Source organism: Notamacropus eugenii, chromosome 1 (assembly GCF_028372415.1).
Source record: "Notamacropus eugenii isolate mMacEug1 chromosome 1, mMacEug1.pri_v2, whole genome shotgun sequence".
NCBI classification, from domain to species: domain Eukaryota; kingdom Metazoa; phylum Chordata; class Mammalia; order Diprotodontia; family Macropodidae; genus Notamacropus; species Notamacropus eugenii.
The window spans coordinates 47,949,447-47,976,555 of NC_092872.1; the positions used below are offsets into that span (position 1 = coordinate 47,949,447).

Sequence of the window (27,109 nt, forward strand, 5' to 3'; positions counted from 1 at the left end):
TACCTTCCAAGTTGAATCTCATTTTTTAAAAGTATTTGAAACCCTTCTATAACTTCCTTCTCCCTTTTTTTTTTCCAGAGTCAACATTCTCAGTCCCTTCAGTTGATTTGCTGAAGGTCATATCTAGTATCTGCTCTAAATTCAGTATTTTTAAAAAACATGGTAATGCCTTTCTTTTGATATCCTTATTTAATAGCCGTCCCTTTTGAGTTGGGCCCTTCAGATCTTCCCAGATTGAGTGCCAACTTGAAACAGCAAACGAAGTTTTTGGTCATCCCCTTTTCTGAATTGTTTTTGGAAAGAGAGAACTCTTGAGCAGTTTCTGTGGGAGGCTGCCAGTTAGATAGCTGTAGGAAACAGAAGGGAAAGGCACAGCAGTGAGCAAGCTAGGTTTGGAGTGGACATATCCCTCTAAATGCCTGCCCTGGGTTGAAAGTGTGATCTTTGTAGAGTCTCACTCTAGTCCAGGGATTATCTTGGTTTGACTTAGTTGGGTAATTTTTCAAATTTCTTCCCAGTGACTTGAGCCAAGCACAAAACACAACATTGTTTTTTTAAAAACCAACAAACTTTATTGACAGCATTGTAGAACATAACAGCCATGAACAGAAAGGCCCACAGGAAAGATGTTTGTACAAGGTCAGAGTAACTTGGTCTTGTTTCAGCAGCACTTCATGATATAAAAAGCTATCATCAGACATAATACAGTATTACCACTGAATTCAGGGCTATAGGACCTATGAATGTTTTTGGATATAAGACAGAAGCTTTGCTCATCACTCTTCAAATCTACTTTCCTGATTGGGAACATTATGTTTTATATACTGCTTAAGCTCCTGTGTGGAATTCAGTAGTTACGTTGCTACCATCAAGATGACCTGATTAAACAGAAATAATTTAAGACCTTGTTACCCTTACTGTTCTGGACCCTTTTGGGTGAGCACCTGAAACTTGTTGATCAGATCCCACATTTTCAGCCAATATGCCAAATAAGACTTGGTAAATTAGAGAACTGTTTCATAATTACCTGTAAAATATCCTATTCAGTCTCTACACATGGAGTTTGCTGGTGTGTGAGGGCCCTCCTAAACTGACTTAGATAGCATACCTCCTCGTATCATTCATTTCCAAGCCCCACCAGTGGTTTGAAATGTATATGGTTTAAGTCTGTGGAAACAGGATTTTGTTTTTCAGCTATTTCAACTGCAGTGCACTTTGAAGGAAGGGATATTTGTTAAGTGGAAAAATAGCCATGTGACAGTCCAGTTGAAATAGGCTTCATGTTAGGAGGAATTGGGAGGCTTGGTTTAAGGGCCAGCTGTGTAACCATTTTGGGTAAATATCGATCTGTTTTATCACCCATAAAATGGGGAACCCTACCCACTTCAGGGTTATTTGAGAGACTTGACTGGGAGGACATGAATGCACTTGGAAATAGTTTTTAAAAAAGCTGTACATTTTAAGGGATTCCTTTTATGGTCAATATCCTTGACCTTTTCTTATATGAGATCACCAAAAAGATGGTATTTCCTGATTTGAAACAGGAAAGGACCTTAAAGTACTACCATATGAGTTATCTTCATAAACTATATCTGGTTTGAAAATTATTTTTAGTTTTCTCACCTTCCCAAGGAATGAAGATTAATGCCAACCTTTTGTGTATTTATGCTCTTAGAAAGCAGTTCTGGAGGCTGGCATGCCTCTCTGTTTAAGCTTTCGGCCTGCCAGTAGCATCCAGGACAGCCCAAGTTTTTGTTGTTTATTAAGTGTCTATGATGTACCAGGCATCATGTTAAACACTGAGGATACAAAAAGGCAAAAGATGATCACTGTCCCCAACGAACTCACAATCTAATGGTCCAAAAAAAGGATGCAGGTCCAGGAGACCAACAGACCTGCTACATACAAAACTAGAGTCCCATTTGGTCAACAGAGTAGGGCCCCAAAGTGACATGATAAAGGGAGAGAGGGATTGAAATGCTAGTGTCCTGGGACAGATGTAAGCTGGGTTTATTTTGATGAGAGAAGGAGGAACTATCTTTCTTTCCCCCCTGGGCAGGTTACAAAACAGTTCTTAGAACCATTTCTGTGGCCCCTATCTTGGTTTTTGTTTGGTTTTTGCCATCAAAATACCAAAGGCCTACCTTATGAGTAACGTGCCCTCTTCCACTTGAATTTTAATCCTGGCTACCCTGGTAGTTCTGAAATGGAACCCTGCCTTTGTGTAATAGTTCAGCAGTAGATATATCTAAAGTTCATCTGTAGCCTTTTGTTTTCTAGTAACTTAATGACAGCACAGCTCTTCAGACTCCTCTTTATTGCCCATTCCAAATAAAATTTTGGGAAGCCACAATTTTACTCTTTACATGCTGGCTTTGGACAAAGATAGCTCTATGTAAAGGATGGATCCTCAAAGAAACCCTGAGAAATCCAACCAACGGGATGTGAACCAGACATTGAAGGGCATTAGGGAAGAGAAGTAGCAAAAAGTGTGGAGCCAGAGCCCCCGTCACTGGAAACCATTTATCAGGTTGGTTTTCTGCATGTGGCGGGCAAAACTGACTTCACCTGAAGCCCATGAGTTACTGTGTGGGAAAACCAACAGACTGATGGAAATTACAATAAAATTGGCATTTTCTTTTCCTGGAAAGGCAGGTCACCTACAGTGAGCAGCCAGACAAGGACAAAGGCATGTCCTTTTGAAGGCTCTGATCCTTCTTTTCCTATCTGTAAACAGCTTTGGCAAAACTTGTTTAGTCAAGTGAGATGCTTTGTGATGGGAACATGCCATGTTGAACATCCAGGGCTGATGAGGTTCAGTGCCCTTGTCATCACTACCTCACGGAGCCAGGAAATGAGCCAGGAAATCACCCCCCAACATCTGATAAGCCAAAAGAGAAGTTACTGAACCTTAATTCCAGGAACTGAGTCTGGAGCTGGCTGCCCCAGCGCCATGTATCCAGGCAGGTCTAGAACCTTGCTGGTTCAAAGTAAACTCGCATCACTGTTTTCTTCTCCCTAGGAGAATTGTTCCTCCCACCCAGTTTGCTGTCCTTTTCTCCGCATCTCCATTCTTTTCACCTTTACAAAGAGTGACACAACAGACATGCACATACTGTCCACAAGAAAGGTGGCTCACAAGCACTGGAGCACAGTCACCTGTCCCTAGGCAGGACTAGCAGGTTCTAGGAGCTCCAAGTCAGGGGCGGCAACAGCCTGAGCCTCGGACTTCTCTCTTCACATAATCATGCAGCTTGAATTTGGGTTCACTTGGCAGCTTCATGGACCTGTGCTTCAGCTCCCTGCAAGGAGAGAGATGCAGCCAGCTAGCATGCTCCTGATTATTCATTTTTGGACTTGACTGACAAGGTTGCTTGAGTACATAAGGAGGTCAAGCTAGAAACCTACGTAAGATACTTGGTAGATATGTAGATGGCAGGGTCAACCTCTTTCCCAAAATTTTGCAAATGATGTGTGTGTGTGGAGAAAGCCCAGCTGGGCAGTGGGGAGGAGGAGTCAGCCCAGACTTCCTCTGTACCTTGCAGGGGGCTAAAGCTTGAAAGCTTATCTGAATGAATGAGCAGTGGGTCCGGGCCGCCAAGGACAGGGAACCTCTAAGCATTTGATGGGCAGGAAGGAAACCACATAAAAACAGATGCATCCCCCACAAATAATTCCCATGCACATGTCCAACTCAAAAATGGTGCCTCAACTACCCAGTCCCAGAGGATCTTGAAAAATAGAGGGGAAGGGAAAAAAGGAGACTTACTTTGCAATGGCCTTAAAGGCCAAATCCACATTCAGGCCTGTCTTCGCGCTGGTCTCCATGAAGGGCACCCCATACTCCTGTAAAACATGCTTGCCAGCTGGAGGGAAGGTAAGGGAGCAGAGCATCTGGCGGGCCCTCCTGCATAATCCTGGGGGGTCTTTAGGGTAGGGGGAAGGTTCACCACCAAAAGCCCAGGGGTCTCCAAGATCATTCCTCACCCCCCAACATCTGCTTTCCCTTGGGGCTGTTAAGAGTTTCTGTCCCAGGGATATCTGTTGGTTCCACTTGGCCTAAGCTGGGGGAGGGGATGCGATGACCAGCATTCTCCCTACCCAGTTCTTATGTATTACTTATGTAAGTGTAAGGGTCTAAGGAGCTTGCTTCTTCTGTCAGCTCTTAATTCCCTCCTCAGCTTTAACTGAGGCAAGAGAAAAGGGGCCTTAGGATTCCAAAGTCAGTGGACTTGGCTACAAGGATGGGGCTATTAGAGCAGGTTTCATGGGTCCCATTTTTAAAAAAGGTTTCATTAGTACCTTTTTTACAACACTTATTTACAACTTACAACAACAATGCTTTTTTACAACACTTATTTCCCTACATATCCACTCCAACCCAGGATAAAGCCCACCCGCAACAAAGAAAGACAAGCAAAAACCTGCCAACACAGAGTGCATCAACATTCCATACTCATAGTCCCCCACCGCTTTAATAAAAGGAGGGAAGTATGTTTTATCATTAGGGACCAAGATATGTCATTGCAGTTTGTTTGACCCATAGCCCACTAGGTGTTTGTACATGTGCTTCTGACAATGAGTCCCACTTCCTACAGAGGACCAAATCACAAGGCTGGACATAAACCAGAGCTGCTCTTGGCCATATCTGGGACCTTCACAGCTGCCCTTGAGTACTTTTACTGATTGACGTATTTCAATCTCTCCACCCCTAATCAAACATGTGCAGGCTTGGCGTACTCACCTTGGCCAGCTTCTCCCCATCTTCCCTTTTTACCACTCGCTCTTGGGCAGAATCCACCTAAGATGGGGTACAAAGAAAGGGAGAATAGAGTAAGGCCTTCTGGGCTTCCTGAGGGGGGACGAGGAACCTTCCAGTCACCAAGCAGGCAATGCAGGGGGTCTGGCTCAGCTGAGTCTGAATGGCAACTGCCTGCCAATAGATACTCACTAAAGAAGTCTGATGATCAGGGAGGTTAGTGCCCAGGGGCCCCCAATAACCCAGCTCTGCTTCTGCTCCTGGTGAGGTCAAGTCAAGAAGCCACTATCGCCACCTACCTTGTTTCCCAACAGCATGAGCACCACATCTTTTTGTGCATATTCGTGAATCTCAGTCAGCCAGGCCTACAGGGAAAGGAGGAAAACAATGGCTTAGAGGCTTATCCAGAAAAGGTTGTCCACCCTTCCTCCTCCAATATGCTGAAAGGCTGCACCCTGAACCCTGAGCCAGGTCTCCATAGCTCCTTGGTCAACTAATTACTTCCCCAGACTGCCTCTTATCTTCCATCCAACAAATGATTATTAAGTGCCTACTATCACAAATCCAGATACCCCCCCCCCAAATGTACTATGTGCCAAAATCTCCCCCACCCCTTATAATAATAACCTTTCCTCAGACCTCATAGCCCTTTATTTTATATTTCTTTAATATACCATTATGTATTGTGGTATACCTTCCTATTAGCCCAAAAGCCCCATGGGGGTAGGCATTGTGTCTAATCTCCACATGCAACCCAAAGCTCTAACAGTTTTGTTTTTCCTGCTTTCTCAGTGGGTACGGGGTGAGGGCAGGAGGGAGAGAAGTCAGAACAGAAAATAAAATCAAATTTAAAAATTACAGAAAAAAATCCTCAGTATCTCCTTCAGTGATTAGCATAGTGTTCTGCACACAGTAGATTCTTAATAAATGTTTGCTTGGATACCCTCATATGGCAATATTTATGATTTATAAAGCACCACCTCTCAGTGTCCCCATTTGACAGATAAGAGAACTGAGGCTCAGAGGGATAGATGGCTTCCCCGATTAGTGACAGTGCTGGCACTCAAGTCTCCCCAGATATTCTGACTCCATACCCTGTTCTGCCCTCCCCTCTCCCCCACCCCCAGCCCCCCCGGGCTTTGATCACAGCCTTCTGCTTTACTGCTTACCTACAACATCCCAGGAGTAAGTCTCCAGGTTATCCTTTCAGTGCCCTGCCCCCGCCCCAGTTATTTATACCCAGAAGGGGTGAGAAAGTTACATATCCAGCTCAAACAATGAAGAGGTGACCTTGGTGAAACTAAGGGTTAGGGAATAAGTGGAAATCCTGGGAAGGTTTCCGGGAATGAGACTTAAGAGGGAGGACTTCTAAGAGTAACTGGCTCAATAGTCAGGTGGCTAGAGCACAGGGCCTGAAGTTAGGAAAACCTGAGTTCAAATCCGCCTTCAGACATTTAGCTGTGTAACCCTGGGCTAGTCACTTAGTCTCTACTTGCCCCAGGTTTCTCATCTGTGAAAACGGGGATGATAATAGCACCTCCCTCCCCACCTCCTGCCTGGTTGTTGTGAGGATCCTGTGAGATTATAATTGTAAAGCCCTTAGCACAGTCCCTGGCACATAGTAAGGGCTATGTAAATGTTGGCGATTATAATTATTTTTGTTATCACTGTTCTACATCTTAACACCGTTACTGTGGGTCACAAGCAGAAGCCTAGATTTGAAATCACCACTAGATGGAGGTAAAGAGGTATCAGTGCAAAGCTACCATGGGCCCCCACCACCTTAACGAAGGAGTGGGGGAGGGGAGGAAAGCATGTACATTTCCTGAGGGTCTGGAGGTCCATGCCCCACCCCTCCCCTTCCCCTGCCCTGGCCAGTATGAGTCTGGTCCGGCTTCCATCTCTCTTCAGGCCGGTTCTATGCCATAAGCTGTGTGTGTTCATCCAAAGGATCCAGGACACAAAAAATATTAAGAATCCTTGACAAGGTCCTTTATCTTACACTAGAACACTGAGGTTTGCCTAAGGTCTCACACACAAAGGAAGTAAGAGAGCCCTTGAATTTAAACCCAGGTCCTCTGACTCCAAACCAAGTGCTCTGTCTCTTTATCCCTTCACTAGTATGAAAATAAGCTTCCATCTCACCCGGTCCCTAATGTCATGCTCAAGGCATACACTAGGCCCTTGATAAATATTGAAATGAATTTTTTCCCCACTCCATATCTGGAGAAGATAGATACTGAACTGGCCTCTTTAACCACAGATATGGCCATTTAAAGGGACATTTAGCCCAACCTCTGTGAATAAGAATTCCTTCAACAACGTCCCTGACAAGTTGCCCACCAGCCTCTTCTTGAAGAGAACTGATTGCTTCCTGAGGCAGCCAGCCAGTGTCACTTCTAACAGATTTGATGGTTAGGAAGTTCATAGAACTGAAATCTGCATGCCCCTGTGCATCTTCCAACCATTCATTATTCCTGGTTCTGCCCTTTGGGGCCAAATGAAAACAAGTCTACTCAGTCTCTCTTACACCTGATTGCCCCTCAGTCCCCTCCCCCTTGCCTTTCCCTTCCCCAGTTACCCTCCCCCTCCCAGTTGAAAAAGCCCTAATTCTTCCAAGAAAGCAATATCTGGCATGGTTTCTAGTGTGCTCACCCTCCTGGGAAGTTTCCTCAGGACACTCTCCAGCTTTCCCTAAAATGGGAAGTCAGGAACGGCCCTTCCAGACTAATCGATCAGACCCTCCACATCCCCATCTTCTTGTCAGACTCAAAGCAACCTGCCCTTCTCCGATCCTCTATGTCCCCATCCAACCACCTCTTATCAGATCCTTACTCCAGTGAGATGTGGATCAGAAAGGAAGCCATCTGACCCTATCTCCTCCCATTCACAACTCTGTCTGAGCCCAAGTACCTAGTCCTCAGTCCTGAGCCTGCCCAGTTCCTCTCCCCTATTCAAGAATGAGGAGAGAGATTCTGAGCTGGGAAATTAGGAGTCTAACATCTCCCCTCTCTCTGAGAGCAAAGCAGAGTGAGCACCTCTTGTCATCTGGAGAGTGTCATCTGGAGAGTGGTTGGAGGAAAGTCTAGGATGAGGGAGAGAGGACCTGGTATGAGGGTTAGGGAGACAGAACATGAGGGGAGAAGAAGGCATGGGGATTGGAGGACATGGCATTAATGGGATGGGAAGGTCACCACAGGTGGAGTGTGGTGGTAGGGCCACAGAAACAGGTGGAGAAGAGGTAGGACTTAGAATGAGGAGGTTGTGTAGCAGAGGCGTTGAGGAAAAAGGCTTGATTCCCAGTCTCTCCCGAGGGTTTCAGCCATGCTGGTGGTGGGCCTCTGTGACAGGAGTCAAGGGCTGACCCCATCAGCGCTCCTCCATCTGCTACCTAGGAGGTTTGTTTCCTATTACCAATGTCCTGGTTTCCAGGACTCCACTCTCCATATGTTCATATGCTTTCCTGGCAAATATTGAAATAATATTTGCTTGACTGGCCTTTGGTGGGATACCTGGGTGTGGCAAGGAATGGGGCAGAGTCCACCCTCATTACAGCTTCTGCTCAGAGCTGTGTGCTGCTCATATCTGGCTAGGAAGGGAAGGGGAGATCCAGTTCACTGCAAGCACAGAGAGTGTAAACTCAGCTTGGCCCTTGGCCCAAGCCACACTAATATCAATTAGGATGAAGGGACTCACAGGTCATATTGTCCCTCCCCCCTGCCTTAGGGTGGGAGATTCTGGCATAGGATGCCATCCCATATCACTTACTCGGATGTTGTCAAAGGATGCTCTGTTAGTGACATCATAAAGCAGAAGGAGAGCTATGGATGGAAAAAAGAGAAGGGAGGGGATGTGAACATCACACAGTCAGTCCCCCATCACACCTCTCTCACATGATTCCTACCTCATCCTAGCCCATTCACACACCTCACCAGCGGTGAGGAAATAAGGACTCAAGTCCTGATGTGGGAGGCCAGTAGCAACCCTTCCCTTTTCCTAAGGTGCCCTGAGGACTCCTCCCACCTCTGGGGGCCCTAAGGTTCCTTCCTTTCCCTCTCCCCCGCCAAATCTTTATATGAATATGGGCTCCTATATACAATTGCATATGGGTATCCAAACCAGGCCTCTCACTCTGCTCTCTTGCTTGGGTATGGCTGTCCTCTGAGGATAGACTTAGAGGCTCCCTGGCCCAGAGCTCACCATGGGCATCCCGGTAATAGGCGTGGGTCACACTTCTGAACCGCTCCTGCCCAGCAGTGTCCCAGATCTGAAACCCAGAGAGGCCATCAAGCCAGAGCTACCATCCCACCTCCCTGTCACAGAACCCTGAGGAATCTCCACTCAGCCCCACTCCCAGCCCCAGTTCCCACTGATCCCTCAGCCTCATCTCCTTGGGCTCACTCACCTGCAGCTTCACTTTCACTCCATCCACATTCAAGACTTTATTCTGAAAGATTAGAAAAAAGGGAGGAAGCCGGGTCATTATCCCCCAAGAGGAGATACTGGGTCCAGACCTAGAGGCAAAGCCAACACTGTCTGAAGAGGGTCTAGCCCAAGGGTGGGGAATGAGTGGCCTCGAAGCCATATGTGACTCTCTAGGTCCTCGAGTGCAGCCCTCAAATTTGTCCTGTGAAATCTGGAGTCAGTCAAAGGGCCGAACTTGAGGATCTAGAGGGCCATGTGTGGCCTTGAAGTTGCAGGGTCCCCACCCTTGTTCAAGCCTGAGGTCCTGTCTGCCTACTTGCCCCCAGGGAGCATTCCTCAACCCAACTAAGCCTGGGAACAGGAGAGTCTTGGGTCAACCTCATGTCTTCACTCTCAGCTACAGGTTTCTCTCTAGTCCCATAGGGCTGGAGGCTCCCTCTGGGCAGGAAGGAGGATCCCCTCAGGGTATCTGGTAGAAGAAGGTTCACCCTAAACTCCCAAAGCCAACAGATCCAGAGTTCTGACACCAATGCTCCTCTCCCTTTTCTCTTCCTATGGAAGGAGAATGGATGAGAGGATGGGAAGATATAGGGATTAAACAGATGGGTTTCCTGTTCACACTCATACCAGCTCACATTTGCCCTATTTCCCAAAGGTGTCTAAACTGAGACCTCACTCAGGGAAGGAGTTGGGAGAGAAGCCACCTAAGTTCTGGCTTCTACTCTCCTTTCTTCTTTCCTTCCTTCCTTCCTTCCTTCCTTCCTTCCTTCCTTCCTTCCTTCCTTCCTTCCCTTTTCTTCCCTGTATTCTACCCATCTTTCAAGGCCTGGCTAAAAGTCTTCCTGTGTGTGTGTGTGTGTGTGTGTGTGTGTGTGTGTGTGTGTGTGTGTGTGTGTGTGTGTGTGTGGTATTGCTGGATTGTGATTTTTTTTCTCTCTCTCCAAATTTATTAATTTGTTTCCAGTTTTCAACAATCACTTCCATGAGTTCCAAATTTTCTCCTCCTCCCTCCCCAAGATGGCATGCAATCTTATATGGGCTCTACACATACATTCCTATTAAATACATTTTCACATTAGTCATGTTGCATAGAAGAATTAGAATGAATAAGAGAAGCCATGAGAAAAATAAAACAAACCATAACAAAGGAGAAAATAGTTGCTTCGTTCTGCATTTCAACTCCATAGTTCTTTCTCTGGATGTGGATGGCACTTTGCATCCTGAGTCCTTCTAGAAGGTTTAGGTCCTTGCAATGCTGAGAAGGGCTAAGTCTATCAAAATCAGTCCTCGAACACTGTGGCTGTTACTGTGTATAATGTTCTCCTGGTTCTGCTCACTTCACTCAGCATCACTTCATATAAGTCTTTCCAGGTTTTTCTGAAGTCCACCTGTTTGTCAAAGTCTCCCCTTCTTTAGAGAGACCTTCATGACCACATCAGCCCACACTGATTCCCCTCTCTCTGAAGATCCATAGCCTTCAATCTGAGCCACACACCTGGGCATTTAGTTACCTTACTTCATCTTTCAAGCCTCCCTCCACACCCAATCTTCAAGTTCCCCAAGGATAGGCCCTGGGTCATTTCCTCTGTTTCTTCCTCTCCCTTATAACATAGGACTAGGCACTCAAGGGGGTTCATAGATACTTGACTGATTCCAGCCTCGGCTTTAGATCTGATGAGGAGGTGAGAAGTCAGAGTCCTTAATGCTAAATTTAAATAAGGAAATCTCCTCTAATGAGGAGGGAGGTGGGGATGGATAGGGTTAAGAGTCAGGATCTAGATGTAACACCACCCTACCCCCCATGTGGGTGGGACATTTCCATGAAGGACAATCACATGACACTGTGTATTGTATAGATGTAGATATATAACTCCTGACTGAGAAGCCTCCATAAGTATGGAAAGACTTTGGAGAAAGAGACAGGCACAAACTTTTGAATGGTGGAAGCCCCCCAGACCACAGATATGAGGAATCTGCCCCTCCCCCCCAAAATCCCTGATTCTCAGCACCTGCACCCACAGAGACTACTCAGAATAGATGTCCCTGGTGAGCTCATTCTGCCCTTGACTGAGCTGAGTAAGTTTTAGCTCATTCTTGAGTAGAAGAACTCATTTTCTTTGGTGTATTCTATTTTCTACTCTAATTTGTATTACTTTCCTGATTTCTCTTCACTATTTCCTTGGATAAACGTGTTTGCTTGCTATCAAAAACTATCTTTTGTGTGACTAGTGTTGGGTGGGAGGGCGCTAAGCTGGCAAAGAATAAGTTGACCGTAACCTTCCTCTTAAGAACAACTAGGGAAAGTGTTTTTGTTTGGTTTTTTGTTTTTTTAAATTCTGAACTCCTAAAAGAGTATATCTCTACTACAAACATCTGAAGTATAATTGGTAGATATGATTCTAACCCAACAGCACAGGAGTCTAGCATAGGAGTGAATCACTCTCTTGCCTACCTAGCCCTTAGTTCATTCTGCCAAGGTCACTGTCAGTGTAGCCACAATTGTACACTCCTAACTCTCCATAAGTGGTGGAAATCGCAGTCTCTCTGAGGCCAAAATGGTCCAGACCCCAGATATTGAAATATTTTATATTCACACCACACACTGGTCAGATGTTCTATGTGAGATGGTTATTTATATTACATAGAAAGAACCCGAACAGGATTGTGATGAAGTGAAAGAACCCTAGACTTATGATCAAATGAGATATTTGTGAAGCATTTAACATGGTGCCTGACATATAGTAGGTACTATAAAAATGCCTATTCTCTCCCTTCACCCCATGAGTCAAGAAACCTGAGTGCTCAGCCCTGCTCTACCCCTTGAGCTAGTGAGGTTGTGACCTTGAGCTAGTCACTTACCACTGTAGGCCTGTATATGTAAATGAAGTCTCCAGGGTCCCTTCTGCTGTTAATTTGGTCACTCTTAAGATAATCCATATGGTGGCTGTCCCATTCTTGTTCAATGGATCTGTGATCTCATGGGCATAGACATTCTCGCTGACCATACAGACTGCAATCAGGTCACATGCCCCCATAAGTCTTCCACAAGAGGTCCACTCAGCCTTTTGGGGGTGGAGTGGTGGTAGTGGTGGAGATATCCAAAGTAAAAATACAACTCAGCATCGATAATGTTAATTTGTGGTTTTCTAAGTCAATATGTGCAAGCCTATGTCTCTGTTTGAGTTTGACACCATTGTTATATAGACTTCTCACCCCAAAATTGGCCTAAATACTCTTAAACATTCTCAAATCTTATTTTTGCCCACAACCTAGCTCTCCATTGCCCTTTGATTGATTGGAGATTGAGGCATTTCATGATTTGAAACCATATGTAATCAGTGGAAGAAAACATGTTAATCCATTCAAGTCAATTACAAATCGAACCCAATCAACATTTATTGAGTGCTTACTGTGTTCAGGGGAGTCACTTCCTGCCTGAATAGCCTCACTGTGGGAGAATAGGTTTCCAGGGCATAGGGATTTGGGGGCACATACATGGCAGGGAGCAAGGAGTGAGAATGTGTTAGGCAGCATTAACAGATCTTGCCTAGTAAAGATCCTGGGGTCACTGAAGTCCCTATGAATATTGAAAACATCCTTGTCATGGCAGACACTATCACTATGGACATGGGGTAAAGGACCTGGAATAGCCTGCATCAGGAATTAGGAGGGGGAGGGCATTGTCAATGACCAGTTATGAATCTCATCCTTCCTTTAGAAAAGGTAGTCAAGGTTATCTTATTCTCTCCTGCCTCCAAAATCCATCCTCAGAAGTCATGGAGTCAGAGGCAGGAACGAAAGTTATAAACCCAGTTATAATCTAACTGATTAGACTTCGTTATGGGTAATTAATGGTTGAAGGACTGATCAAAACTTCACCCACTAATATTTTTCAGTATCCCCTTAAGGATAAAGAAAAGGCCAGTGAGTTTTAATTGATAGGGATGGCCTGGGGCTTGGAGACTGTAAAGGAACTTTACTTGCTAATGATAAAGGCCAAAGCACACTAAGAGACACAGATAACATTCCCTGCCTCAGCCTAGGCTACTATGGTATTGTGGGAGTGGGGGTGGGGCACATTTTGGTACTCTGGAAATGACAGTGTTTAGACACTGCACAGCCACCTTTTGTCTGAGCTGGAGGCAGCTTCCCTGCCCCTAACCCTTCCCCTCCACAGACCTGTCATAATGCACCTCCATCTCTAACAAAGGAGCCCCATCCTCCCACAAAACCTAGCAGTTGACACGTGGTCAGGCAGGGCTCTCTATATATAGTGCCACCCTTCCCACTCCCACTTCCACCTCCAGAAACACACAAGGATGCTGAGCCTTGGGCATTCTCTATTGCCAAGCTAGATGCTGCCAGGGTAAGGGACAGGAGAAGCAGATACGAAACTGGACAATCCCATAATCCATCCAACAATAATTAGGATAACAAGGGGTCAATTAACAGAAATGAAACGCCATTTAAAAGAACTTCTGATAGTGCCTTCCTCACTTCCAGGGAACCTGCTGAGCCCTGTCCTGGCCTTCTGATTTGTCCCAGTTCCCCTCCAGATTTCCCCAGAGCTGCCCACGATTCTGGGGCATCTGTAAAGTGCTTAGCACAGTGCCTCCATGTCACAAGCACTTCATAAGTGTCTGTTTAGGAGAGCAGGTGAGTTGTAGAATCATCACACTTTCACCAGCCACTCTTCTCAGAGCAGAAAAGAAGGGTATCTATCCTGTATACAACCTAAGGACACCCAGCTCCCTCCTTCCCCTGCCTCATGCTTTAGACTTCCCAGTGGAAATGCCGTAGCAGGCTATTATCACCTTTGGGCTGGACCATTGCAATAAATTCATACCTGCTCTCCCTGCCTCCCTTATTCTCTCTCCCATACAGCCCCACATAGTTGCCCAACTGATATCCCTAAAACACCAATATGATCATGTCACTCCCTTACTCAAAAATCGTCATTGGATACCTACTGCCCCTGGGCTAAAATGCAAATTCCTCAGCTTGGCATTGAAAGCTCTCCACAGTCTAGCTCTCCCCATCCTTTTCACTATTACTTCGAGTTGCTCGCTATTCCAGACAAACTACCTACCTGCTAACTCTTCCACACACGCCGCTTCGTCTCCAGGTTTCCCTCCTGTCCGAGCAGCCCCCCTGTCAGCAGTGCTTCCCTGCTCCTCTCTGCCCTACACGGAACGTTTCTCTAACTTTCTTCAAAGCACAGCTCAAGTGTTATGTCCCACACAAGGCCTCTCCTGACTCTCTCCCTCTTGAAATCACCTTGTATTTACTTACTTGTGTCCATATTATAATCCCAAGAAGGATCTAAGTTCCTCAAGGGCAGGGTCTGTTTAAGTTTGGTCTTTGTACATAGTGCTGGTACATGGAAAAGTTCGTCATTAATGTTTAATGCTTATTAAGATTAGATTGTGAGAAATGACTAATAGGGAAATATGTTTTACATGACTACACAGGTATGACCTACATCAAACTGCTCACCATCCTGGAGGGGGAAGGGTAGGGAAGGAGGGAAAGAATTGGAACTCAAAATTGTAAAAAATAAATGTTGAAAATTGTTTTCACATGTAACTGAGGAAAAAGATAATGTTACTTAAAAATTAAAGAAAAGACTAGATTGTTAGCTCCTTGAGGATGGGGGCATCTTTTGTCTTTCTTTGAATTCCTGGGGCAGTGCCAGAAACATAGTAGACACTTACTAAATGTTAATTGACTGACTTGAATATAGAGGGAATGGACGAGGTGGGATGACTGGAGATGACCCTGGATACCATGTGAGACCCTTGACATTTTAGGCTAAGGTCTTATCAGATTCTCACTTGGTGAGATACACCCATTCTATGAATAGGCCTCTTTAAGTAGTTACTCAAGGGATGGTCCCTTTAAAAAAAAATCAAACTGGGAGGGGAAGACCCTCAGGGTTCCTGGATAAAAGAGAGACAGTTCTATTTTAGTATTTACATTCACTCGGTGCTAGGTGGGTAGGGACTTGTAGTCCAATCTATGAGCTCCAGAGTGAATTGCGTTTAAGGGTTGGTCTTTGAGCAAGAAATGTAGCCAGTAAACCAAAAGGAAAAAAGGCAGCTTTTGGCCATGGAAGGACCATGACATCCAGATGATGACATGACTTGCACTGAAAGCCACGGAAGCTAGGTGGCTCAGTAGATAGAGCACTGGGCCTGGAGTCAGGAAGACATCTTCCTGGGTTTAAATCTGGCCTCAGACACTAAATAGTTGTGTGACCCTGGGCAAGTCACTTAACTGCCTCAGTTTCTTCATCTGTAAAATGAGCTGGAGGAACGAAATGGCAAACCACTCCAGTATCATTGCTAAGAAAACCCCAAATGAGGTCACAAAGAGTCAGACTTGACTGAAATGACTGAACAGCAACAGCCATCCATAAGCTCCGGTCAGCTCCTGAGGAAGCTGAGCCACCAAAAGGAAGACAGCATACAGATCTTCGTAACATCTCAATGGGTGAAAACCAACCAGGCCTGGAGACCCCTATCAGCTTCTGAGACCTGGACAGCCTTGTTCTGCCCAGGTCCCTGATGTCTGTTTGATTGATCGCAACACCTAGTTTCAAAGTTCTTACTACTAGCCTTCAAAGCTCAGCTCAAGAATCTTTTCCTTGTCTACTTCTGCTCCCTTGAAGCTCCTTCTCCTCTGAGGTCTCAGGACACTTAGAGTGTGGCCTTTAATTCTTCTCTAATTGTTTCCTGTGAGGGACTCTCATCTTTCCACCATCTTGGATCTCCTCCAAGGTCCAGTTCTAGGTTTCCCTTTTCCCTGAAGCTTGGCGAGACCCAGGGATGTACACACCCTGCTAGTTGGTTAAGGCCAGTTAAGAGCTGAAGGGGCACCAGGAGGAGGAAGGGGCTTGAGAGACTATATCAATTAGAGCTATTAAAGGATGTGTGGATATTTAACCTGGAGAAGAGAAGACTTAGTGGGGATAGCTATCTTCAAGTGTTTGAAGGACTGTCACCTGCAACTAGACTTGTTCTGTTTTGTCCTGTAGAACAGAGCTGGGGCAGGGGAGGGGCGGGAAGTGGAACATGCAAAGAGGCAGATTTCAGTTTCATATAAAGAAGAATTTCTTAACCATTAGGAAAGTTCTGTTCCCAAATGCAAAGGGCTATTTCAGTTGGCAGTGGGTTCCTCCTCATTGGAGGTTTCCAGGCAAGATCTCCAAGGGGAGGACCACTTGTAGAGTGTGCTGTAGAGGGAATCTCTTGGACAAGATGGTCTTTAAAATCTCTTTCACCTCAGAAATTGTTATTCTGTGAGCAGGCTTCATTGCTATGAATGGTTCTCATTTCTCTTCAAGCTGCTTGCCTGACTCTTGACTCTACCTACCATGCCATAGAAACCTCTTCACCCAGGAATTCCCTCCATGCCTGGACTACCTCTATCCCTGTAGCCCCCATATGTCTCTCTGTCCTTTTATCTCTCTCTGTCTCTGTCTCCTCTCCTATTGTCTCTGCCTCTCTGTCTCTGCCTCAGTCTGTCTCTCTCCCTCTGTTTCTATGTCCTTCTGCCTCTGTCTGTCTCTCTGTGTCTGTGTCTCTCTCTGTATCCCTGTCTCTCTTATTGGCTGGCTCCCTCTAGAAGCCTTCATTTTAAGAAGGAGCCAACTATGTGTTAATTCCTTTAAAGACTATACCCCTGACTTTCTGGACTACCTTCTCCCCCCAACAGGTACCTTCATCTCTGTCTCCTTCCTCCTCCCCTCCCCCCTCCCCATTATCCCAGTTTTTAGCTTTCTTTTCATGCAAGATGTAAGCTTCTTGAAGGCAGGAACTTTTTTTTCCCTACTTGTATTTCCAGTACCTAACACAGTGCTGTGCACACAGTAAACAAATGCTTGTTGACATAACTTGATCAGGCTGTGGCCTTCCTGGGTACAGCTCTTGGAGACTTGACATCCTCAAGCATCCTTGAAACAACATCCCAGTCTACCTCCCCTCTCCCCCTGTTCCCAAGGCTGGTATAAATCTAAAACTTCATTGTAGAGTCCCTTGCCCTTTCCAACCTCCATCTCTCTGTTCTTGCTGGAGTTTTTTCCCTCTTCCAAAAGCCAATTCAAAGCTTGCCACTCCCAGGAAGCCTTATATGATTAACTCCCTTGTGACTGATCACCTTTTTACTTTGCCACTGAAGTCAGCTAAGTCCTCTTCCCCCCTTTCTGGACCTCATGTGTAAAATGGCATCCGCTAACCTTTGAAATCGCTTTCATCTCTAGAAGTATGAAATTATAACTCTACAGGCTCCTCTTGTCCTTTCCTAGGCCATGGATAATTAAGAGTGGCCTGCTGACTGGTGCCATTTCCTGCACCCACACGTGCACTCTGGATACAATGGATCATCTCTAGAAAGCAGAACACTAACGTTGCCCAGTGCTAAGGGCTTGGGTGACAACCCATCTGCCGAATTTGCAGGCTGTGCCAGGGACTGGTTGGTGGAAAGCAGCCAGAACATGGTGTGTGTGTGTGTGTGTGTGTGTGTGTGTGTGTGTGTGTGTGTGTGTGTGTGTGTGTGTGTGTGTGTGTGTGTGTAGGGTAGTAGAATGAAACTCAGAACTACCTGTGAGCTAAGGGGCCACCTGGTATCTATCTATCATCTTGTAGCTTTGGTTTTTGCACACTCCCAATCTCTCCATAAATATCGCCACAGCACGCTCCCTATAGCAGCAAAAGTTGGGCATCAATAATTCAGGTGCTGCAACATCTGTGAAAGCTAAGCAATCAGAGTCATGGAGCCCCTATGGGATACTTACTGTTATGGGAGAGATGGGGGTAATAGCCCTTCTTCCCCTTCCTCAGGCTGGTCCTGAGGCTGAGGTAAGCTCTCCACCACCTGATCCTACAGGTTGTAGCTGAAAGCTCCATTTTAAAGAACAGACTTGCCATGTTAATGTCACTGGGGCTCTGACAGCTGCTGCCAGGCAAGGCTGAGCAAGAGCTTAGAATAGGAGCAGGCCTGCTTTGGCTAGCAGCAGCAGGAGGTCTTTGCATCCAGAGTCAGAGCAGATATGGTGCCTCAGCTCTGGCTGCCCAGAAAATGCTTCATGTTGCACCAAATCGCCTCCTGGCAGTGCTTCAGAGAAGACAGAAAACCTAACTGCTGACCAAGGTGATCTTGGGTAATCTGCCCCAAAAAAAGCTAACAAGGTAGGCACAGTCCTACCACAAAGACACAGAGAAAGCCCAGAGCAACAGTCCAGGAAATAACCATCAACCAAATAAATAATAAAAATAACTGGTATTCATATAATGCTCTAAAAATACAAAGTACTTTACATGAGAGACAGGGTGGTATGGTAAAAAGCGAAGGAGGAAGAAGATACGTGTGTTCGTCCTTCATTGCCAAAGAAGACCATGCCATCAGAGAAATGATGACATGACTTGCACTTGAGTTTGTTTTGAGTGCGGGAGGGCTATGCAGGTCACCAGCCTCACTTCTCCAGAGCCATCTGAATCTAGGGACCAGATATTCATCAGGATGACTGGGGATGACCCAGGATGAGGCAACAGCTAACGAGTGTCAAGTGTCTGGGGTGAGTTTTGAACTCAGGTCTTTCTGACTCCTGCACTGGTACTCTATCCACTGTACCACCTAGCTGTCCCTGGAGGAAGAAGAAGAGGAAGAGGAAAAGGAGAAATAACATATCTATATATGTGTATTGGCCACCCCAAGTATGTGTATTTCTATCTATCTATCCATCTATCTATCCATCTATCTATCTATCTATCTATCTATCTATCTATCTATGTGTATTGGTCATTCCAAGTATATGTATATATTTCTCTATATATGTGTGTATGTGTGTTGGCCACTCCAAGTATGTGTATTTCTTTCTTTCTTTCTATCTATCTATCTATGTGTATTGGTCATTCCAAGTATATATATATATATTTCTCTATATATGTGTGTTGGCCACTCCGTGTATGTGTATGTTTATGTATACATGTGTGTGTATGTGTGTGTACACTTGCATATACACACACATGCAGTTAGCTAGTTATAAAGGTACTTCAAGGCAGGTACTGTTATCAATCCCCAATTTACTGACAGATGAGGAAACTGAAGCTCTGATAAGCAAAAATGACTTGCTCAGGGTCACATAGCTTGTAAATGTTGGAGGTAGTATTTGAACTCACGTCTCCCTGACTCCAAGTCCAAAGCTCCAGCCACTATATCATCCTGCTGCTACAGGAAGATGTGGGTTTAAGTGCCATCTCTGACACATATTAGCTATGTGACTGTAGACAACTCACTTAACCCCTCGGTCCAAGTTGCGATCAGATAACTATCTGCACTGGTGGAGGGAGTTTCCTTATCTGGAAGTTCCTTATACCTTACATCACTTCCTTTTCCTTTTATTTATATTATCTCACTTGGTCCTCATAACAACTGGGTAAAACAGGTTCTGTTATTATCTATATTTCACAGATTAGGAAGTGTCTAAGGTAGGATTCAAACCCAAGTTTTGCTAAGGCAGAGTCTAGCCCTCTATCCATTGGATGCTCCTACCTCCTTATTGAGAAGGCTGGTGTAATAATTGACAAAGGGCTAGGACTCCCTAGGAACCAGAAGCTAAATCCCTTTAAATGCCTGGGGGGCATCAGCCCAACCATGAATTCCTGGAATTCCCGAAGTTTAGAGTAGGAAGGGATTTTAGCAGGCATCCAGTTCAACCCCCTTATTTTACAGAGGTAGAAGTGGTACAATGTAAATCCTTGTCCCTGAGCTGGAAAGACCCAGGTCCAAATCTCACCTCTAACCTTTACTTATATAGCCTCGGGCGAGTCACTTAAATGCCCTGAGCCTCAGTTTCCTGATTTGTAAAAATAAGAGGTGGGACTAGAAGACTTTTGAGGTCCTTCCAACTCCAAATTTATGAACCCATAAACCTATGAAACAGACTCAGTCAGAAAGATGAATTTTTGTGCCCAAAGTTGCACGGGCAGGGAATCATAGAGCCAGAATTTGAACCCAGGACTCCTGACTCAAAATCCAGGACTCTTTTCACTGTTTCCATCCTGCAGATAGAAAAATAGGACAAGCTACCATGCCCTGCTCCGCTCTGCTGACAAGTTGGATTTTGTTTTGTTTGTTACAAATATCACTATTTATTTAGTCCCCTAATGCTCTTCATGTGAGAGATGCCTGGGTTCATCCCAGGCTATTATGGTCGATCACGTCAGCACCTTATGGGACTAAGGATGAGCCAAGTGAGATTAATGCCATTATGGTCTGAATATTAATGTGCACATTGGAGGGAACAGAGTGTTCAGGGAGCAGGCGGTAGTGGCAGCACCACACCCAGCCCCCAGCTGCCACAGTAAGGCTGCCCAGTAGCAGACATCCAAACAAGGGGGCCATGGGCCTACGAGGCAGGCCTCTCCAAGTGACCTTGAGAATACTGAACATATTTATCAGGTGTGTACCTCTAGGCGCCTGCAGCACCTTTCATTTCCCAATCAATTGGAGCAGAAGGGAAGGTGTGGACTTTGGGGGAGGGCACACATGGCACCTGTGCTTCCAGTGAGTCATTTTTTCACAAAAGGCCCAGACCTGGGAGAGGAGGTGGGACTGGGGTGGGGTGGGGGTGTGGGGGGGTGTTGCTAGAGCAACAGCTTGTACTCTGCTGGTTAGATTCACATGAGAGCACAGGCAGAGTTCCACAGTGATATCCCAGGTCAGTCAGCCCCACACACAAAAACCAGCCCCACTTAAAAAATTCCATATACATAAAGAGGTGCAGGGCTGGCAAAACCCAGGAAGAACTTGGGTTTTGTTGGCATCAGGGGCCCTCTGCCCTCACATGGCCTCAGGCAACCTGGCAGTCCCTCACCTTGGTTGTCCCCTCTTCTAGAGTCAAGCTGGGGAGTAAGGTGGGGAAGGGGATCATAGACTGGGGGGGGGGGGGTGTCAGAAAACTTGGGAGAAAAGGAAGGCAGAGGAAGAGAGGCCCTTGAAATAGCAGCTGATTCACACCAACCCAAGCCTCTATTTATCAAGCTACTCCTCCAGCCTCAGACCCATCCTGATGCCCCAGGGAACCCAGCCAGGGCCAGCCATCTGTAGGGGATGGAATGGGGAGGATCCAAGCAGCAGCTGCTGTGAGTCTGGACTAAAGAGCAGATACTCTGTCTTTAGTTCTCCCAAGCCCTAGGGGACACTTGGGCCACCCCACAGTAACCTACAGTCTCTGCCCCCCTCCCCTGAGTGGCTCAAGACAGACCTGGAGCTCCATCCAACTGCCCACTTGCTCCCTCTTGGGCTCACAACTTGGTGGGGGCAGGGCTGGGAGGCACATTCAGCTGAGGGTTGTATTATGGAGAGATTTTCTCTTGTCCTCTTCCTTTTATACTCTACCCTCCCTTTCTGTTCCTATTCTGCCCCTCTCCCCTTTGTAGTATCCAAGTCCAAGTTCTCCCATACTCCTTCACTCCTGCCCTATCCATCCCATGAGAAGTTGGCAGCAGAGGGGCCTGAAGAGCAGTGGAAGGGAGCAGGGGCCTTGCCCGGGAGCCACAATCTCCCTGTACTGGAAGAGGGGTTTGCCAAGTGGCTTTATGCCTGTGAGCCTCCAGGGAGCCTTTTAGACTTCCCATGGGCCTCCCTCCCCCTAATTAGAAGCCCAGAACATACAACTTTTGAATTATCAGTGAATAATTAAGTTGAATTGAATTTAGCCACTTTGGCCCAGACATTAGGAAGTCAGGCGTCTTCCTCTAGTGGTAGGGGCCCCTGCTGAGCTGGGTGGAATTCAATGATACTCAGTTTGGTGTCTGGAAGAATCATTCTGGTCCAGAGGCAAGGAGTGTCAGGGGCTCTGGGCAGGGTCAGACAAATCCCACCCTCCCCACTTCCCCCTCAGGGTAAAAGAGACCCAAATCCATCTGCTTGGTGCACATGGCTACAACCTTTGATAAAATATATCAGTAATTAGATTGTAAGAAAGACAGTCTACATGTCATTTATTCTTCATCAGGAAATTAGAACCAAATTCTGGATCCTGGGACTTCAGAGCAAGCAAGCTGAGGGGACTTGGGACTAAAGGAAAGGGTTGTTTTTGTTCAGTTGGGTTTTTTTTTTTCACTTCCCATTAGGACCCAGGATCTCAGGACCCAGGCTTTCCCTGGGAATATGGAGATAAACCCTTTGCTCTCCATGCCTGACTCTCAGAATGGCAATCAGAGAAACAGGTGCAAACAGTGAGACACATAGAGATTGAGACAGAGATGTGAGATACAGAGACAGACACATGCACAAGTCATATCTGGAGATATATATATAACACACACACACACACACACACACACAGAGTTAAGGACTGAACTCAGGCTTCTCTAAAGAAAAGGCTCACATATACACAAACAAGCAGACACATGACGACATACAGACAGGGACACACAGTGAAAAGCACACACAGAGAGATAGGCATGCAGGGAGCTACCGAGCCCCTTACATGGTGACATGAGGAGACAGATTCCCACCCTACCCCCATACAGAAAGACACATACACCCACATACATAAAAACAGGGAAAGAGAGATCAGAGAGAGAGACAGGGAGGGCTTTCACCCACGACATTTCCCATGTAACACCATTCTCTAGGGATTTCTAGCTGCTCTGGTCAGAGGTTGCCCCAGAGATAAGAAGACCCCTACAGCTCCCTATCCTTTGAGCCTGTCAGCCTCCTTCCCTTCAATTTCTTGGTAATCTCTTTCCTTATCAGCAGGGCTTTAACTAAGGGGCTGGGAAAAGTGCTTGGAGCTCTTACCCTGAAGTCTATGCCCACAGTGGAAATGAAGGTCCCAGCCAGGAAGGCACCATCCTTGAATCGAACCAGCAGACAGGTCTTCCCCACGCCTGAGTCTCCTACCAGCATCACCTAAGGAGAGGGTAGGGCAGGTAGTCAGGCTTAGGAAGGCAAGAAGAATTCCCCTAGCTTTGGAAATCAGGGGACTCATTAGGTAAGAGGGATCCTCAAGGAGAATGGACCTTGGTGTCCTCCCTGGAGGGGCTATGGAAAGTGTTGGTAGCGGCTGCAGACCCAGCCTTGAGATGTTTGGTACACAGCCTGGATGAGCAAGGGGGCTTCCTCCTTAGCAGGTTACAGGGAGTATAACAAAGCCTACCTACTCTGTCCTGAGCTGCCACATACTTCCAGGTTCTTCACTTTCTTCTCCTATTTTCCCCTATAATATCCCCAAACACTGAGCAGGGAGCAGGAAAAGAGAAAGGACTAATAAAGAGGTAGCATAGCAATGATTCTGGTCCCTGCTTGTCCCACAATCCTCTACCCCCAGAATCCCAGGTGAAGGACTCTCCTGGGATGATGGAAGAATAGAAAGTCTAAAGTCTCTCCCTGTTATGAACTGTCCCTGAATGGCTACCCTCTATCCTTTCCCACGGAATCCTGTAATCTGTCACCACTTCCCATGGATATAACACTAATTATTATTTTTTTTGAGGGGGGGTTTCATTCCCAGTGTGGGAACTCCTTTCACTAATGCAGACTGTTGTCTTAACACAGTGACTGGCACAAACCAAGCGCTTAATATGGTCTTAATAACTATTGACCTAGAGTTGCCTTTGTAGATTAAATGACCTGCCCAAGGTCACACAGGTCAGTACCTGTCAAGGTCAAGATCTGAACCTGAGTCTTCCTGACTCCAGGCTATCTGTCTATCTAAAACGCACTTTGCCAACTCTCAAAAAATAACAAAAATAATAATAAAACTCATATTCCTATAGTACCTTAAGGTTTACAAAGCACTTTCTCCCCAACAGCCCCATGAAGTAGGCAACATAAATATTTTTATCTCCATTTTATAGAAAAGGAGACTGAGGATCAAGGAAGGTCAATTTCTTGCCCAGATTGACATGTCTTTTGTCAGAGCCATGACCAAACACCCACGTCACCTCCTATTCAATCTCCTCCCAAAGTATGATAATAATTGCTAATATTTATGTTATGCTTCATAGGTTACAGAGGATTTATATCCTTTTTATAAAAAAAACTTCATCCTCACAACATCCCTGTGAGGTAGGGAGTGTGTATGTCATTTTACAAAAGAGAAAACCAAAGTCCAAAGAAGTTAAATGCTTACCCAACTAATAAGTGGCAGGGCTAAGATTGTCCTCTTGACCCCCAATCCAGGATTCTTTCCTATATACCACAGGTCCTTCTACAAGTTTATTTGAGCAGAACCCCCCTCTCCGTAAACTAGCACCCCCAACCTTCAAGAGGTATTAGTTTATCGCCTACCCTCAGGAAGATGATCTGATGACCCCCACCCAGAAGCATGATCTGATTCCCCTTTGCCAACCTAACATCTCCTCTTTAAGGAGGTGAGATTTGAGCTTCACCCTCTAATCCATTAGGTGTGATCTGAAGCCTACCCTCACCCTCACCCTCACCCTCAGAAGCTGTGATCTGACTCCTCAGCAAAACCCTAGCCTTGAGAGGTATGATTTGAGCAAACCCCACCCCACACACACAATCTGACATTCTCAAATGTAAACTGATGTTCCACTATGAGTTTGGGGAGCTCATGAAAATATGAAACACGACCACGAAATATGGCTAGGGAGAATTCTCTTGGGGTTATCTTTTTTGACTGAGAAGTCGAGGAATTGGAGAGAGGGATTGATCACATATGTTTTTATGTGTGGTGGGGTAACTGCATATAGGACAAGTCAATGCTTTCCCCTGACTAAAGGGATCAGCTGACGTCTGTGCCAGACCAGAGTGGTCCCCTGAACTAAGGAATCCTCTTCCTTGGCTCTAGACTGTGGAGACACCCACAGCAATGCTGACCAAGTGTCCATTCAGAAACCCCCATTTTCCCTCCAGTTGCCCTAGACTTTAGCCAGTGAAGGCAGAAGAATAAGCACACCTCATAGGGTGCTGACCTCTCCTTACTCAAGTTGATGCCAGCTTTTCAGATTCTGGATTGGTTGGTTGCCCTAGGGGTCAAGATTAAGAAATAGCCAAGTCCTGCTACCACCACCCACTCTCTAACTCATTGACAAGTCTGCCTAGGGGGATTGATGGAGAGACAGCACCAGCCTGAACTTCTTGTGAAGTCTCAGGCACTCAGTCACCTGAGCCAACACTTTGTCCAGAGGCTGCTCTAGACTGCCCAGAGAAATGGGTAAGTCCCTGGGAATGGGTGATTACTGACATATTAGAGAAGTCACAACCCAACTCCCCAATTTAAATTCAATATGGCAACTCAGCAAGCATTTATTAGGTGCCTATTATGGGCAAAGTGTCATAGGAGGCAACAGGGATACAAAAATACATTATAAAAGGGGTATATGGCATTCACACAGCTAAGTAACTACAGGATAATTCGAGGAGGGAGAGAGTAGTAATAAACAAGAAGGGAGAATACTGACAGTCAGGAAGGACTTCCTGCAGGAGAGAACATCTGAGTCTTGAAGGAAGCTCAGGATTCTAAAAGGCAGAGGGGAGGAAGGAGTATGTGCCCAACATGGCAGAGAGACAGCCTGTGTTTCCCCAAATGTAGGCAGGAGATGGAACTTGGAGTTGGGGGAACAGCTAGTAGGCCAGTCTGGCTGAAACACAATGAAAGAAGGGGATTTGGGGAAGTAAATTGGAGAGGTGGGCTGCAACCAGACTTTAAATGCCAAGTTAAGGAGTTTGTAGATTTTATTACAGAGAGCTACTGAATATGTCCTTTAAGGAAATGTCAAAAGAGGAGACTCCAGAGACTGGACCCCTGAAAAGCTTGAAAGAGCTAACTTTGAGATCAATAAAATCTTTTGGAGTTAACTTCCAGGAGAGGTCACTGCCAGACTTGCTAGAGAGGAAATGGAGAGTGCCTTGGGCTCCTTGTCTACCAGCCCTGTGGGGGAGGCTTTCATTTTCAGAGGTAGCAATAGAAAATCTGAAGAGTTTTTGTGTACAAAGGTTCTTTTGTCTCCACCCAGCTCCAGTGGGCAAAAACAGAGGGGGACATCAGTAGAAGGGGAGCAAGGGTACTGGGTTTAGCAAGTCTCTTTCTAGTCCTCTAGATCCTCAAGCCCTTTAGGGCTTGAAGCAAAGCCAGAGTTTAGGAAGGGGCTGCATGTGTTTGCTTAGGAAAGGTCCCACCAGGCCAGCCCAGATTACAGGTCCCACACCAGGGCCCCTACCAGCAGAGTCGTGCCCTAGGCCACCTGCTGCCGTACCCTTTGCTCACAAAGTCTGCCGTCCTAACCCTGGGGTCATTGCCGCTCTTCTCCCCTCCCCTGCCCTTTATGGTCTGTGACTGAATCAACTGCCCTCAGTCCTCTAGGGTTGGTGTCCCTGTGCCAACCACAATCAGCTCACGACCTGTGCTCCTGTGCCAACCTCCCCAGCCCAAGGTCTGTGCCCCTCTGGCAACCACTCCTAGCCTATGGCCACGGTGGGTCTGTGCTCTCAGCAGCTGTGGTTCACCCCCCTCCCCCGCTGTTTTCCTTAGGATCCCAACGCTTACCTTGAAAGCAACGTCGTAGAAATCACCGCTGCTGCTAAGGGACGGGCGGCCTGGCAGCAGAAGCCCGTTCCTCGGTGCCTTGGGGGCAGGGCCAGGGCCCGGGCTACAGCCGCCCCCTCCGGAGCCCACCGGCCCGTTCTCCTTGGCTGTGGGCAGAGAAGAAGCGGGCGCACTCCCCGCTTTACTCTTAGGGGTCTTTTTCCTGGACATCGTGAGTCAGGGGTCCTGGTGTCCTAGGGGTCCCGAGGCACGACGTTCACTGCGCTCGGACTCGGGCTCTGGCTTCTCTGTTCCCCAGACGGCTGCGAGCGTCCCGCGGCCGCGCCAGCATCCTCAGCCCGGCGGCGGCGCAGTACCCAGCGCAGCACAGCGCATCCCCAGCCCGGCCCCGCCCAGAGCCCAGC

The 27,109-nt window shown here is 46.5% G+C and overlaps 1 protein-coding gene across 3 annotated transcripts; it reads right to left on the reverse strand.

The window, feature by feature from the left end:
• Positions 1-546: 546 nt before the first annotated feature.
• Positions 547-27,109, reverse strand: RAB26 (RAB26, member RAS oncogene family). Of its 3 annotated transcripts, none has more exons than XM_072599512.1 (9): positions 26,706-27,109; positions 22,994-23,104; positions 9,165-9,206; positions 8,960-9,026; positions 8,528-8,580; positions 5,059-5,124; positions 4,745-4,801; positions 3,770-3,846; positions 547-3,302 (listed from the first exon to the last, which is right to left on the reverse strand). In XM_072599512.1, the coding sequence occupies exons 1-9, from the start codon at positions 26,913-26,915 to the stop codon at positions 3,200-3,202; spliced, it is 786 nt and encodes a 261-aa protein (XP_072455613.1). In that variant the 5' UTR covers positions 26,916-27,109; the 3' UTR covers positions 547-3,199. The 3 variants fall into 3 exon arrangements, with proteins under 3 accessions (XP_072455613.1, XP_072455615.1, XP_072455614.1); XM_072599514.1 differs by having other exon boundaries at positions 3,770-3,866; XM_072599513.1 differs by having other exon boundaries at positions 3,770-3,926.

Excerpts from the sequence above, each read along its gene's own strand:
- RAB26 (XM_072599512.1), bottom strand. The coding sequence starts at position 26,915 with ATGTCCAGGAAAAAGACCCCTAAGAGTAAAGCGGGGAGTGCGCCCGCT. Across the intron at positions 23,105-26,705 it reads TCTACGACGTTGCTTTCAAG|GTGATGCTGGTAGGAGACTC; the intron begins GTAAGCGTTGGG and ends CCCTCTCCTTAG. Across the intron at positions 3,303-3,769 it reads GCCTTTAAGGCCATTGCAAA|GGAGCTGAAGCACAGGTCCA; the intron begins GTAAGTCTCCTT and ends CTCTCCTTGCAG.